The sequence below is a fragment of the Ostrea edulis genome, chromosome 9, assembly GCF_947568905.1.
Source record: "Ostrea edulis chromosome 9, xbOstEdul1.1, whole genome shotgun sequence".
NCBI lineage: Eukaryota > Metazoa > Mollusca > Bivalvia > Ostreida > Ostreidae > Ostrea > Ostrea edulis.
In genome coordinates this window covers 20,520,859-20,537,023 of record NC_079172.1, presented here as the reverse complement: position 1 = coordinate 20,537,023, position 16,165 = coordinate 20,520,859, and the positions used below count along the sequence as shown (strand labels likewise).

The 16,165-nt window shown below is 36.2% G+C and overlaps 1 protein-coding gene across 4 annotated transcripts; it reads left to right on the top strand.

Annotated features, from left to right (window-relative positions):
• The first annotated feature begins 4,975 nt into the window (after nucleotides 1-4,975).
• On the top strand, nucleotides 4,976-14,653 carry LOC125657700 (uncharacterized). 4 transcript variants are annotated; one of them, XM_048888435.2, is made up of 5 exons: nucleotides 4,976-5,090; nucleotides 9,751-9,936; nucleotides 11,963-12,143; nucleotides 12,647-12,763; nucleotides 12,969-14,653. In XM_048888435.2, the coding sequence occupies exons 2-5, from the start codon at nucleotides 9,811-9,813 to the stop codon at nucleotides 13,793-13,795; spliced, it is 1,251 nt and encodes a 416-aa protein (XP_048744392.2). In that variant the 5' UTR covers nucleotides 4,976-5,090; nucleotides 9,751-9,810; the 3' UTR covers nucleotides 13,796-14,653. The 4 variants fall into 4 exon arrangements, with proteins under 4 accessions (XP_048744392.2, XP_048744393.2, XP_048744394.2 ...); XM_048888436.2 differs by having other exon boundaries at nucleotides 4,979-5,090; nucleotides 9,751-9,953; XM_048888437.2 differs by lacking the exons at nucleotides 4,976-5,090; nucleotides 9,751-9,936 and adding an exon at nucleotides 10,135-11,834.
• The last annotated feature ends 1,512 nt before the right edge of the window (nucleotides 14,654-16,165 follow it).

Here is a 16,165-nt window from a genome sequence, read left to right as displayed (position 1 = left end):
GTATAACTTATATAGCTTGATATAAAATACATGCAATTTATTACGGTGATATCCAAAGAATACGACATATATAGAACTTTAAGGTCAAGGTCAAATGCCTGTATTCAATTAGGGAATGAGTATCTTCTCATTCGTTATCGGTGACCGTTAAATCAGCATTGATATTCCCATTCTATTGTAATTTATTTCGTTGAGTTACATGAAATTACAACATGAAATCTTGACGTTATATTTTTGCGTCATTCTATCACGACGTCACAGCTCTCCGTTTCACTGCCTCAAACAACAGTCAATCAAAATAGAGGTTTTGAAGAAGTATACATGGTTTACTACACGTTCCCTCTCAACAAGTCTAAGAAGAAATATTGTGACAGGTAATTTCACACTTAATTAACAATGCAGAGAGACGCCACAGGTAGTGAAACAGGGGCTTACTCGATTGGTACCCTGTTTCTGTAAGCAGAAGGGTCGGGATCGATGCTTCTCGGGTGCTAAATGTTGCAGGTTATAAAGTATAATGTTCTGCATTACTGCTGTAGCGACTTTTTAAAACAAAAATTGAATCTAAAATGTACTTTATACAGTCTTTGACTTTACGTTGATTAAATTCTGATTTTAATGTTGATAAGAAGAATTTAGCTTTGTAATTTTATATTAGTATAATTTCACAAAATTAATTAAGTTGACGAGTTTTTAGAACTATGTAACATTTTTAGTTTAAGTCGAAGTTCCTTTGTAAAACAGGGCCCTCTCTGAGAAGACCTCCTTGGTATTAACTACCGAACCAATCGTAGGGGACGGAATGATTATCAGTGGCGTAACCTGAGTTAATTAATGTGTACGCCTATTATACGGCGAGGGGTCTGGGGGCCGCTCAAGGCCCCCAGCGGGTCCAGGGCAGGGCCCTGGTAGGGGGTCCGGGGGAGACTAATGTACCGCAGATACTGAAGACACTTATTTTTCACCTATGTTTGTAGCATTTAATAGGGTTTTTTTGGGGGGTTTTTTTTGTTTGTTTTTTTTATATGTGTATGCCCGGGCGTTTTGACGTAAATGTAGCTACGCGCAGATTATTTCGGAATAAGAAGGGGCCCGATCAAACGCCGCCCAGAACATACGATAGTGATAATCAAAAACCATTACAGAATATGATGAAAAGTACGGCTTGTCATTTCTTACTTCTGAATATTTAAAGAAGACAAAAACTATCTATCTAACATGACTGATTGGTTGGTTGTACGTGGATATTGTTTAATATCACGTTCGAGAATTTCTTACTCATACGGAGACGTCATCATTGCCAGTAAAGGACTGCAAAGTTTAGGCTTATGCTCGGCTCTTACGGCCTTTGAACAGGGAGTGTTCTGACATGGGGCCTCGGGTTTTTGCAGTCTCATCCGAAAGACCGCCCCGTGCCTCTTACGACAAACAATGGATATATTGAGGACCTATTATAACCCGGATCCCCACGGGACTCTACAACAGGAGCAGACAACATTGGCCTCAGCTGACGGAATTACTTACATTTTACGTTGGTTATGAACATAATCATATGGAATTTATATCACGAGGTACATTGTAGCATCGTAGCCGCCGCAGTAGCCTAGAGGTAGAGCGTTCGCTCCACATGCGGAAGGTCGGGGTTCGAATCCCGGCCGCAACAGATTTATGTCTTCAAAACAGGTAGTGACAGTTTCATCGCTAAACGCCCGGCATCAGGTGTGAATGTCATGGGTCCTCGGAGATGACCTTGAAAACGGATGACCCGTGTCTCAGTAGGTGTGGCACGCTAAAGAACCTTCACTGCTCAATGGCCGTAAGCGCCAAACTTAAGCTTGAATTTGAAGCCCTTCACCGGTCTTGGTGACATCTCCATATGAGTGAAAAAATTCTCGAGAGGGACGTTAAACAAGATAAAATCAAGGGGGGTCGCTCTTTCTTTAATACATGTAATCACTATATTCATACTAATATACTACCATAAGAAATAAGGGGGTTGTTGTCAATCAATAAATAAAAAAAATCACGAGTAATAAACGTTAAATAAAAAAAGGAGGGCAGACCCCCCCCCCTTCCTTTACGCACCTGTAATAAATACATATTGCAACTAATCAAAACAATACTGTATCCTTAAATGAATTATTAAGGCAGGGTGTTTATACATACATGTAGTTGTTTACAAGGGTGGGAGCATTAAAATATTTCATGTTATAAAAATATTGACCCTGAGTGACCTCAGGGGTTATTGTATCACATCATGAGTAGGTGTCTGCGCAATTTTCATGCATTTTTTTTTTATTAGTTATTGTTATCCATATGAAAGTTTGTGTGCTAGTATCAGCCAGACGATCAATAACGTAATCAGACTAATATGTAACAGCAGGTCTGTAGCTCTCTGGGAAAATATCGGGACAGACCAGAAAGCGGGAATAAGACAAACAAAAAAGTCTCCTATACCAGCGTACCGATGCAAAGGACCATTGAAAAGAAAATTATAAAAAAAAGATTCTAAAAATTGTCACCATGTTTTCACTATTTCTTAATTACCTCCCCTTTGAAAAGGGTGCTACCCTTTTCTTGAACATTATTTAATTTCCTTCACCCGAGGATACTTTATGGCTTTGGTTAAAATGGCCCTGTGATTCTAGAGAAATTGACAATGTGTAACGTTTACGGACAGACTGACGCCGGACAACAGGTGATCAGGAAAGCTTATTTTAGGTAAGGTGTCACACGTATAGATGTAATACGAATGTAGACGGTTTGAAGTGTTATTTATCGTGATAATGCATACCGGGACACGGGACAGAATAGAACATGTATATTTAGACGACTCAGCCCAACAAGGGTGAAATATGGTGCCCATACAGTACTTTGGAACAAAAGGTTAAAAATAAAAACACGCAACTTTCCGTGAAAAAAAATATTAATTAATGTTGAAATAATTGTATTTTCTATGCACAGATTGCTTTGAAATAATTTCATTCATCTACCTTTGATTCAGGCCAAACTTAAGACAAACTGTACTTTAGAAATATGTTAACAAAATTTATCGAATAAAATTACACAATATCGTCATCATTCAATCGCGTTTTATATGGTTATTGCACCGTACATACACTGCTCAATTCAATAGGTCCAAACCCAAATCAATGAGGCAATAACTAAACTATGAAGGATGAACACTGCGTTAAAAAATGTGCTGTAAACGTGCGTTAGAATTGATTGGTAGCTATAGAACAGCTAATTATAAACTGCCCTGAAGATTCCAAAATGTTGCCTTTCATATTTATAATTCATATCTCAATCAGAACACGAGTGTATCTAATACACATTTGTGATCAATGCCCTTTGGCAGTCAAGTTCCACTGATATATGATTGAAATTCCCTCATTTGTTTGTCTATCTGTCTGGCCCGTCAGACCTATAAACAATTTAGCCGTCATATTTTCGGTAACCGACCATATACATATTGTGAAGCCAGGGTACATAGTGATTGTATTAGTCTGTCGATACTTCCTCTCGTGAAGAGTGTCTCAGGGACTCTCTCCATGCATCCCTCTCCAGACACGAATCACGATGTTAGACGTGCATAAATATATTTTACAGTTCTTAGCCATCTGTCTGTCGTACATTTATCATAAAAATATTATAATTCCATATTTAATAGAAAAGCCTTTCAATAACTTTTAATGAAATTATATCTTATTAATTGTTTAGTATCATAACGTTTATAAATAATAGGTTGCACTTAAAATTCAGAGTGACACATTTTGTAGAATCACCCTAAAATTGCCCGGAATATCAACTTTTCAGTCAGTTTCCGAGTAGAATCATGGTTGACATAACAAACTTATTTGCAATATGTGTAGTAGATTTCATCCTGGTCAGAGCATGCGGTCCAAAGGCTTTCTGAAACCACAAGTACCTCTCAAGAAAATAACAGTGATTTTTGAAAGAAATGGGAATTTAGAATTGGGCTGAAGAACATTCTGTTTGGCGCAATAATGAATTTGCACTTCCTCTGACGGTTTTGTGCTGTATGTGGTATTTATTTGACTGTACATATAATATATTTAGTGTAGGTAGATATAGATGTATTTCTGTGGTTTTAAGAACCCATGACAATGTCGGCCATGTAAACACAGAAATCAGATTAAATAATGTACATCTACAGCGGCTAAGTCCGTATATTTGATGTGAAATTTTAATTGATAAGTCCGAAAGTCAATTTCGCTGCTGTCATAGGCGAGAAAACACCCGGTGACCTGGACCGGTAAATGTCATAGTAAAAATAAACTCGTGAAATCGAGAGAAAGATGACGTATATATCTCCGTTATTTTAAGAACCAGTGGCTTGAAATTTGGCATGCATGTAGCTAAAACATAAATCTATTCAAGGAGACCAGCAAATCAGGCATATCGCGCCTATTTTCTGATTTTTAAGGCATTTGAAGCGAGTGGGTAGTTTTTCTTTATCTGGGTCAGAGTTGGACCCCTTTTAATTTATGATATCACGTACAGAGTTCGGGCCCAAAACGACTTACAATATGTAGCCCTTGTGTGTGCGTCCATTAATTATTAAATTTTGCACTATAAAACTTCTCATTATGAACCATGGTTAAAATGAGTATTTTTTTAAATGAAGGAAACTCTTGAGTCAAAGAAAAGATGTGACATTTCCTCTAAATTTGTGAACATTATATAAGATTACGTGTAACAATACACCGACCAATGTTTCTATATACATGTAACAATTATTTCTATATAAACATGCTTGTGTTGTACAGTAAACAAACTTCATGTCAAAATCACAGGAAAAGTTTGCAGGAGGTGTACTCTTCAATAGATCATCGCTTGCGAGCCCCGTACATTTTTTTTTTTAAATTCTACGCCAGTTTTTGATCCACTCCTGGCTCTCAAGTGTGGGTTTTGTTGACATTCATGTCACTATCTATTTATAGATTTTTAAAATCCCACTTTCCGTTTCCTATTGTTAGTACAAGGTAGATTATTTCCCCGTCAGGAAGGAGTAAACAGCGATAAGACACAATTGGTGTATTTGTGAATGGAGGATTTTTACAATCAAGGTACGATTATTCATCACGAATTTTATGTACACACTTCCTCTTTTTTCTATATTTAATGTTATCATTTCCTCAATTTTAAAGTCCTTTAGGTAATTAAAATTCTGTGAATATGAACTTTGACCCACCCCTCTCAGTGAACTCTAGAATTTAAGTACACGACACGCTGATAATTTATTTCGCATTAGCGAGAGTGTGAATACTTTCTCCAGCGTGAATATATTCACACAAGAAGCGCGATAATCGAAACTTGTACATAGAAACGACGGACGTTGGTTAAAATTTATTTATAGAACTTCTTAAACGTAATTCCATAGGAAATTAACAATCATGATAATCTATTTATACGTGTATGCTGTACCTTTTATCAAATTTGGTTTATTATTGATTATTAACGGAATACTCTTCATTGTAGATTAATTCCGCCGAGATAAAAAGAAAGTAAATTGATTAATAGTTTGCTTGGTTTTTTTTATTACGTAATAAAACCACCCGTGACAATATTATATCGTCCTGAGGAAGGGACAGGTCGTCCGTAAATTTGACAATATATAAAGCACTAAAAATCATCTACGACACGAACAGTGAATTGTCAAATTTTCGGAACGACCTGTCCTGCCTCAGGACGATAGAATATTTACATAGAAAAGGAAACTAATTAGAATAGGAAACTAACACTACAACAAAACTACAAAAGCTGATAACAAACAAAAAGTCTACATATTAAAATTATCGAGTGTAATTTCTTGTATTTTGTATGCATATCTCCCTAATACACCCCGCCCCCTTCCTATTTATAACGGATGTACATGTATTTTCCAGACCGTTTGTTTGATTTTTTCTGTTTGCTTGTGTTTTCAGACACGCGCGGAATCTTCGTATGACTGAAGGGCGACATTATACTGTAATACATACATTCTTGGCAAAAGAATAGTAAATATAATTCATACTAAATTAAGACATAATTGTTTGCTTAACTATGATTTACACCGAAAAAACATTGTCAATTCTCCTAACTGTCATTGTGGTATTAGAGAAGATGCATATAATTTTTTCTTTGTTTGTAAAAGATTTTCAGTAGTAAGAAATGTTATGTTTAACGAACTTTTTCAAATACAAGAATTATCTATTATTGATACACGGATTTTACTTTGGGGCAGTGACAATTTGGGTTATGAAACTAACAGCAAAATTTTTAATGCTGTTCACAAATTTATACTTGATTCAGGCAGATTCTCATGATAGTAATTCACTTTATGCTACATGTACATGCATTTATTTTATCAATACATATGTTTTATAAATGACAATTGTTATCAATTAATCTAAGGCGAGAACCTCGTAAGTTGTAAGAACTTGTGTTCAAACCTGTTGTATATTATATATGCAATAAAATATGTTCAAACCAAACATACATTAGGTCAAACGGTCAAGCCTAGGTCACCATGTTTCAGCGTTCGGATGACTTCAGCTTCAGCACTAACTTCTCACGGTGTCCCTTGACTAAAGACAGTTGTAATGATTTTTAAACGGTCGAAGTACTCTGCTTGCATAAGTAAATTATTTTCTGGTTTCAACTATAAAACCAGTCTATGCCTTAAAAATATTCCTATTTCTACGATTTTTTTTTTTTTTTTTTTTTCGTCAAAGGATCAAAGAGCGTGAAACTTGAAAAACATCCATCGATTGATTGTGGTTTGACGCTATTTCAGCCATTTTCATTTCATGAAATTGTGTAGACGCATTGTGTCACTAAATATGTACAGTGTATTTAAATATTTGCAAAAACGTCTATCTTATTTGAATGGTAAGCTTACTGGTATAGAATAGATATCAAGTATGCGCTGATAATGGCCTCCAGGCGAGGGTAGGGTGGGCCTACAATAAAACATGTAAGTTTTAAATGCAAAATTATGCTGTTTATAGGAAAAGCTTATAAAAATGTTCTTCACGAGAATCTCTGGGCCAGAAAAGTGGAAATTTACTTGAAAGCTTTCTGCCTTATAGTGGTTTCATTTTTGTTCAAATCATGGCCCCCCGAGGCTATGGTTGATTGATTGAATATTGTTTAACGTCCCTCTCGAGAATATTTCACACAACAGTCTGATGACAATTACAACATAGTCTAATTACAATTACAACACAGTCTGATTACAATTACAACACAATCTAATTACAATTACAACACAGTCTGATTACAATTACAACACAGTCTGATGACAATTACAACACAGTCTGATGACAATTACAACACAGTCTGATGACAATTACAACAGTCTGATTACAATTACAACACAGTCTGATTACAATTACAACACAGTCTGATGACAATTACAATACAGTCTGATTACAATTAAAACACAGTCTGATGACAATTACAACACAATCTGATGACAATTACAACACAGTCTGATGACAATTACAACACAGTCTGATTACAATTACAACACAGTCTGATTACAATTACAACACAGTCTGATGACAATTACAACACAGTCTGATGACAATTACAACACAGTCTGATGACAATTACAACAGTCTGATGACAATTACAACACAGTCTGATTACAATTACAACACAGTCTGATTACAATTACAACACAGTCTGATTACAATTACAACACAGTCTGATGACAATTACAACACAGTCTGATTACAATTACAACACAGTCTGATGACAATTACAACACAGTCTGATGACAATTACAACACAGTCTGCTTACAATTACAACACAGTCTGATGACAATTACAACACAGTCTGATGACAATTACAACACAGTCTGATGACAATTACAACAGTCTGATGACAATTACAACACAGTCTGATTACAATTACAACACAGTCTGATGACAATTACAACACAGTCTGATTACAATTACAACACAGTCTGATGACAATTACAACACAGTCTGATGACAATTACAACACAGTCTGATTACAATTACAACACAGTCTGATGACAATTACAACTCAGTCTGATTACAATTACAACACAGTCTGATGACAATTAAAACACAGTCTGATTACAATTACAACAGTCTGATTACAATTACAACACAGTCTGATTACAATTACAACACAGTCTGATTACAATTACAATACAGTCTGATTACAATTAAAACACAGTCTGATGACAATTACAACACAGTCTGATGACAATTACAACACAGTCTGATTACAATTACAACACAGTCTGATTACAATTACAACACAGTCTGATTACAATTACAACACAGTCTGATGACAATTACAACACAGTCTGATGACAATTACAACAGTCTGATTACAATTACAACACAGTCTGATTACAATTACAACACAGTCTGATTACAATTACAACACAGTCTGATGACAATTACAACACAGTCTGCTTACAATTACAACAGAGTCTGATTACAATTACAACACAGTCTGATTACAATTACAACACAGTCTGATTACAATTACAACACAGTCTGATGACAATTACAACACAGTCTGATGACAATTACAACACAGTCTGATTACAATTACAACACAGTCTGATGACAATTACAACACAGTCTGATTACAATTACAACAGTCTGATGACAATTACAACACAGTCTGATTACAATTACAACACAGTCTGATGACAATTACAACACAGTCTGATTACAATTACAACACAGTCTGATGACAATTACAACACAGTCTGATGACAATTACAACACAGTCTGCTTACAATTACAACACAGTCTGATTACAATTACAACACAGTCTGATGACAATTACAACACAGTCTGATGACAATTACAACAGTCTGATGACAATTACAACACAGTCTGATTACAATTACAACACAGTCTGATGACAATTACAACACAGTCTGATTACAATTACAACACAGTCTGATTACAATTACAACACAGTCTGATGACAATTACAACAGTCTGATGACAATTACAACACAGTCTGATGACAATTACAACACAGTCTGATGACAATTACAACACAGTCTGATTACAATTACAACACAGTCTGATGACAATTACAACACAGTCTGATTACAATTACAACACAGTCTGATGACAATTACAACACAGTCTGATTACAATTACAACACAGTCTGATGACAATTACAACAGTCTGATTACAATTACAACACAGTCTGATGACAATTACAACACAGTCTGATGACAATTACAACAGTCTGATGACAATTACAACACAGTCTGATTACAATTACAACACAGTCTGATGACAATTACAACACAGTCTGATTACAATTACAACACAGTCTGATGACAATTACAACTCAGTCTGATTACAATTACAACACAGTCTGATGACAATTACAACACAGTCTGATTACAATTACAACACAGTCTGATGACAATTACAACACAGTCTGATGACAATTACAACACAGTCTGATGACAATTACAACACAGTCTAATTACAATTACAACACAGTCTGATGACAATTACAACTCAGTCTGATTACAATTACAACACAGTCTGATGACAATTACAACACAGTCTAATTACAATTACAACACAGTCTGATTACAATTACAACACAGTCTGATGACAATTTTAACAAAGTCTGATGACAATTATTCATTCAATAAATCAATATCAACTATGCCTTGTGTATTCATAGTAATTGTTATTACATTGTCTCTTGTCTCTTTTTACAGATTTAGCGAGGAATTGATCATAAGTCTCCACTCCTTGTATTTTGGATTTAGGAAACTAACATGTCATTCATGTCCATAGATGATCGCCGTAGAAGGATTTTACAAAGCAATTATCCGCAGCTGATCGACCGATTGGCCCCTAACGAGTTACTACCCCACCTTCCATGTCTTTCAAAGCAGTCAAAGGTGTGGAACCTTTTTATGTCAGTATATCATCAAGTTAAGATGGTTATATTTCTGGATATTTTTTGGCGGTGTTTTTTTTTTTTTTTTTTTTTTTTACGTCGTATTTGTTTAGATATGCGTAAAAATCGTAGAGAGTGGCTTCGACATTTACTGATATTTCCAAGAATGTTACTTGATCTCCTTTTTTTTTTATTAAGATGCATATGTGGTTGGTTGGTTGTATATTGTTTAACGTCTTGCTCGAGAATTTTTTTTACTCATATGGTGGCGTCACCAGTGCCAGTAAAGGGCTGCAAAATTTAGGCCTATGCTCCGTGGGGATCCGGGTTAGAATAGGTCCTCAGTACTACTTGCTTGTCGTAAGAAGCGACTAAATGGGGGTAGTCCTTCCGATGAGACCGCAAAACCCAAGGTCCCGTGTCACAGCAGGTGTGGCACTTTTACTTAGGAAATTTGACTTACAAAATATAAATCTTTCAGGCTATGGGAAATGTCAGTCTATTGATTTAGATAGGTCGCATTTGCATTTTGATAAGCATGGATATTCAAACTTGAAAAAAAATTATTTCATTTTTTTTCCGCGACAAATCCGTACGGTGGCTGTGTGCAGATTGTTCGAATACCGTGTAGTGTACAAGTCTCACACGGAAATCATACATAGCCCGCATGGCTCCCGTGCAGTCGTTTTTCGATTTTTAAGTCACCTGAATTCATTCAGGTGACCTATTGCTATCTGTTTTTGTCCGTCGTCGTTCGTCGTGCGTTAACATTTGAACATTTTCAGCTTCTTCTCTGAAACCCCTGAACCAATTTCAACCAATTTTGGCATATAGCATCTGTGGGTGGAGGGGAACAAAAATTGTGAAATTCGTAGTCCCTGGCCCCCTGGGGCCTGAGGGGTGGGGCAAAAACCATCAAAATGAGTGTAATTTTAAAAAATCTTCTTCTTTACTCCTGGACATCAAGAAGCCAAACTGTGGGCATAATTATAATGAGCGTTGAGCCCTCTACCAAAATTGTGAAATTCATGGCCCCTGGGGCAGGGGTTCTTGTGTTAGGGTGGGGCTCTATTGGTCATATAGTGAAAATGTAGAAATTCTTTGAAAATCTTCTTATATTGGTTTTATCTAAGGAGTAAATAACCCTTTTCTTTATGATGTCTCAGACCTAGGTTTTTTAAAAAGGATTATTGATTGAACATAAAAATGACACATGTACTTCATGACCACATAGCTATTCAATGTTTCTTCCATCCAAAAGTAAAATTCTTATATTTAAACACAAACCTAATTCAAACATTGGAAGGTTGTTACATGATACTCAGGTGACCTATAAGGCCCCTGGGCCTCTTGTTGTTGTCCCCTATAATTCGTGAGTTTGCTGTCGATTTTTGCTGCCCTCTGTCCTATATAAATCGTGCGTTTGCTAGCCAATTTTGTTGTCATCACTCCTGTAAAATAAAAAATTCCCGTGGGGATCCGGGTAAGAATAGGTCATCATTACCCCTTACTTGTCGTAAGAGGCGACTTCGGAGGAGACCACAAAAACCGAGGTCCCGTGTCACAGCAGGTGTGGCACGATAAAGATCCCTCTCTGCTCAATGGTCATAAGCGCCGAGTATAGACCTAAATTTTGCAGCCCTTCACCAGCAGTGGTGACGTCTCCATATGAGTGAAATATTCTCGAGAGGGACGTTAAACAATATACAATCAAGCAATCAACGGTCTTATTGTGGCCGACTTGCACGTCATCACTCCTGTCATTCGGCAAACTTCGGAAGATTCCGGTACCCTACATCTAGATGGAATCAACCGAGGTGATCCGTGAGAATAACGCTTTTATTGTCTCGAACTTTACGTCATCACTCCTCCATGAGCCACGTGACTCGGGTGATCGTTGTAGGTCATGAACCTTTTTCATTCCTTTCTTTTTTATCTTTGTATACAAATGGTTGTTTAAGTTTATTGTGGAGGTTGAATTGATGTCTTTCCTAATTAAGGGCATAACACAATGTGTTCTTTAACAGGAGAAGATATGCTGTCGATTAACTCAAGAGGGCCGGTCGGCAGCAAATATGTTGCTGCTAGACGACTTGCCAAGAAAGGATAAATGGTGGGAACTGTTTACGGCAGCTTTACGACACCCGTCAGTGGGAATGGAAGATCTAGCGGACTCTTTGGAAGAATCGGAATACGAGACTCATACGGGTTAGCATGTGAGGATAAATTATAGCAAAGTGGGAAACAATATTGAAATTCTTCTGAATAGAAAACTCAAATTAATCGTAAATAATACCAAATACCTCATGACAGTTTAATACTTAAAGGAAGATAACATGAAAATGTGACAGAGGGTTTGAATTTGTCATTTTGATGTATATAATGAATACAGAAAATCATTAAGATGTAGCTTTCTTCAGTAGGGAGATATTTCAAAGAGATCAACGAATCTTTTCAATACCTGGGAGCTGCTATTTTGTATTCGTTTTATAAGTTATGAGATTGATCACTGTTCGTTATTCAATTCTAATTTGAATCCGTAATCTTCTTCTGCTATAACTGTGACACAATCTCCAACAGCAATGTGTCTCATCTACGTCAGAGCACATATGCATGCTGGGAAATAATGGATGCCCCCATAAACCTTTCACTTAGAGTGTTTAATTGATCAAATCTTGTAATAGAAATAAGCAAATTAATTTATTTTACAGAAAGTAGTGTGAAGGTTGGCTGGACCACTCCTCTTAGAAAATTGCCTTTCAGAAGTGTTCAAATTCTTATGAGACTGGACGTAGATTCTTATTGGAAGGTCTTAGCAGCAGAATTAGGTTTGTTTACAGCACATTTAGGCTTTTAAAGGTTTATTTACAGCATAGTTAAGTTTATCTACAGCCCAGCTAGATTTGTTTACAGCACATTTAATTGAAGATTACAATCCAATTAGTTTTGTTTACACTGAGGAATGTGTCAATTTTAAAGACAATTTTACAATGCTTTAACTTTTAAGTGAAAACTTTTTAAATTAATTTTCAGATTATACTTTGGAGCAAGTTCAAAGACTGGAGACATACATGAATAGAGAGGGAAGTTATGTTCGGAAATTGTTAGACGACCTTGCCAAGAATCCAGATTTCAATCTCAGAAAACTCGTAACTGCACTTCAAAAAATTGAAAGAAATGATGTTTTGGAAGAATTGAGTCAAATTAAAGAATTTCGCCATTTAGAATGGCCTGACTCAATCAAATCCATTGAGGATCGTTCTAGAAAACACGTGCGAGGACCATCTGTTGACGAGGTGACAACAATTGCCCGTCCAGAAAGTTGTTCGGGAAAATCTGAACTTTGCATCCAATCGCGGATTTCAAACAAAGGACCTTTGGAGTTAACTTCCTGTACAAATGGCTCTTGTGTGCCTTCAGAAACAGAAAGGCTGGTTAAAAGTGCACCAGGCGTTACTTTGGGAAATACACAACCGATGTCAATGGAGGAAACTGATGATGCATGTAGCGGAAACAGACACGGACAGAATGATGACCATAATGTTGATTATGGTAATGCACTCATTGTACGTCATGGCAATGAAATACGCATTCCGGTGACATCGCAACATTTTATAAAGAATGAAAACAATTCATTTTCAAGCGAAAGTACGCGGCTTTTTCCTAACTGCACTAAAACAGCGGAAGTTCCTCAAAATATTGAACCACATTCAGATATGCTAATGGACGATGGCGTAGTATTTAAAGATGGTGAGATAGAAATCTCAAATGATGAAGCCCCAGAGAGCGGATTTTCTCTTTTTATCGGAGCGGCTGTAGGGGTGGTGGCTCTCTTTGCATCTGTTATCCATCGTTCGTGAAGAACAAAACATACTTAGGGTTGTTATCGGCGTCTGTGTAGACGTGAATCAGTCTGTGATATAAATTGTGTAAGGAAGTACTGTAGTAATTTTCGCTTTGAAGACCGTGCAATTTGATTTAACATTTATTTGTAAGCTAAAGACATGATTATACCTTTGCTAGATAAGCACCTACAAGAACTATCAGGACAGAAAGTGTGTGCCATAGTACCTACAAGAACTATCAGGACAGAAAGTAAATGAAATCATATTGTTGTTTGTTTGTTTGTTTTTGTTGTTGCTTTTAGATCGGACCACATTGACTACATGTATATGCATTTTGTTCATTACTCCAGGACGAAGAGTTAATTGTGAAGTCATACTTTAATTAAGATATCGTAATTGCTATAGTAAGCAAAATTAGTTAGTTTAAACAATTTTACGCAAAAAGATCACGATTTTAAAAGGCATATATGTACATGCATGTTTATATTGTTTTTAGATTTCACTTGTCTGGATCCAACTCCCATAATCACCTCAAGACCAATTGAATATATCACTCGCTATGTGAATCCGCACAAATAGTCTTGAATCTAAAGATTATACAAATCGAAGTCAAATATAAACAATAGCTTACATTCCAAATTAAGTACGCATTACATTAATTTTGGAAATATTCTGAAGAATACATCCACATCAATCCCGCAGAAACGAAAACATTAATTCCGCATAAACGCATGTATAGTTTCAAAACCCATATCAGAACAGACCACGCTCTTACGCGGTGTGTACTATAATGATATCGCAAGAAACTTCTTGACAATTATATTGAATGGTATATCTAATTGTTATGTGACGAAATAAAAATGAATAACCCAATCAAGTTTACGAATTTTTTTAAAAAAAAAAAAAGTTGATTTCAAACATCACAGTATAAGGATTGGTTAGGTTAATTCTTTGTTTTAGGTTCCTGCGGTAAGTTATAATTCATAGTGAGATGTCACCAGCTGTAAGTGAAGTACCACAAATTTAGACCTATACTTAATGCTCAGGACTGTAGCAGTGAGTGTCAACACCAGTCGCAAAACTGGACCTCTGTTTTTACGGTCGTATCATTGGGTAAAATGCTGTTGACTACGGATTACTACTCCGTTTACCTGATCGAGATACAGGGATCATGACCGGTCGACAGGGGATGCTTACTCCTCTTAAACACCTGGCCCCACCTCTGTTCTACAGTTTAGCAGTCGACGTGCTATCTTACTGAGCTACTCAGCTAGGCGATGATTTTTTAAATGAATAGACAAATATTGCTGATATTTATATTTTCATCCATGTTTTAAAAGGAAGTCGGCCATAATTAATGACGATGTAAAGTAGCTCCTTAAAGAGGTTGGGTCAAATCCTGCTCACCTATTCTCATATTCACACGAGGCAGAACTTATTCAAAGGCTTTTGCATGAGAGGAAAAAAATATATTGGTGTGGCCTTCAACTCAACATTTAGATATATTGACAACGTTCTATCTGTTAAAAAATATACTTAATGTCTATTCGATATATCCCAATGAATTCAAAATAAAAAACACAACAATCTTCTACATCCGCTTCGTTATTGGATATTTTATAGAACATAGATGTAAAAGCCTCATTAAGAGCTCAACTTTATGCCTTTACTAGAGTGACTTCAGTTTCTCCATTGATAACTTCCCTTTAATCTATTATCACCTACATATGATGTTTATGTCCCTCAATTGATTCGATACACAAAAGCATGTTCTGCGCATGATCACTTTTTTAATCGAGGCAGGCTACTGACACACAAGTTGATGTTACAGGGGTTTCAACAGTCGCGTTTAAAATCGGGATTTCGGAAATGTTAAGGTCGTTATAATGATCTAATCTGTCATGTTGTCGGACGTGTCACACTAATTATCAGATCGTTAAGGTCGTTATAACGATCTAATCTGTCATGTTGACGGACGTGTCACACTAATTATCAGGCCGTTCTTTACATACTAAGTTTGACTACAGATGCTAAAGATATAGGGTTCACGTTGGATGTGACCGGTGTGTTCTCATGTGAAAATTTTTGCACAGGCTATGTCATGAAAGAATACGAAAACAGGCTAGTTAAGAAATATCGTTTTCAATTGAAATCCAATACAATTGTATTCGCTCAAGTCTATCTCTGAATCTGCTGCGTTTCATCATGATGGTTTAAAGTTTAGAATGTTCTTTCAGTAGATATGACACTTAAAGCTAGGTTGAAAAGAATGTCAAACGTTACCATTTACATACGATAAGTCATTGAGTAATCACCATAAATGGGCACGTTTTCAATACTACGAATTCGTAAAGTTTAACACATTTTTTACTCTGAAGCCTAGTT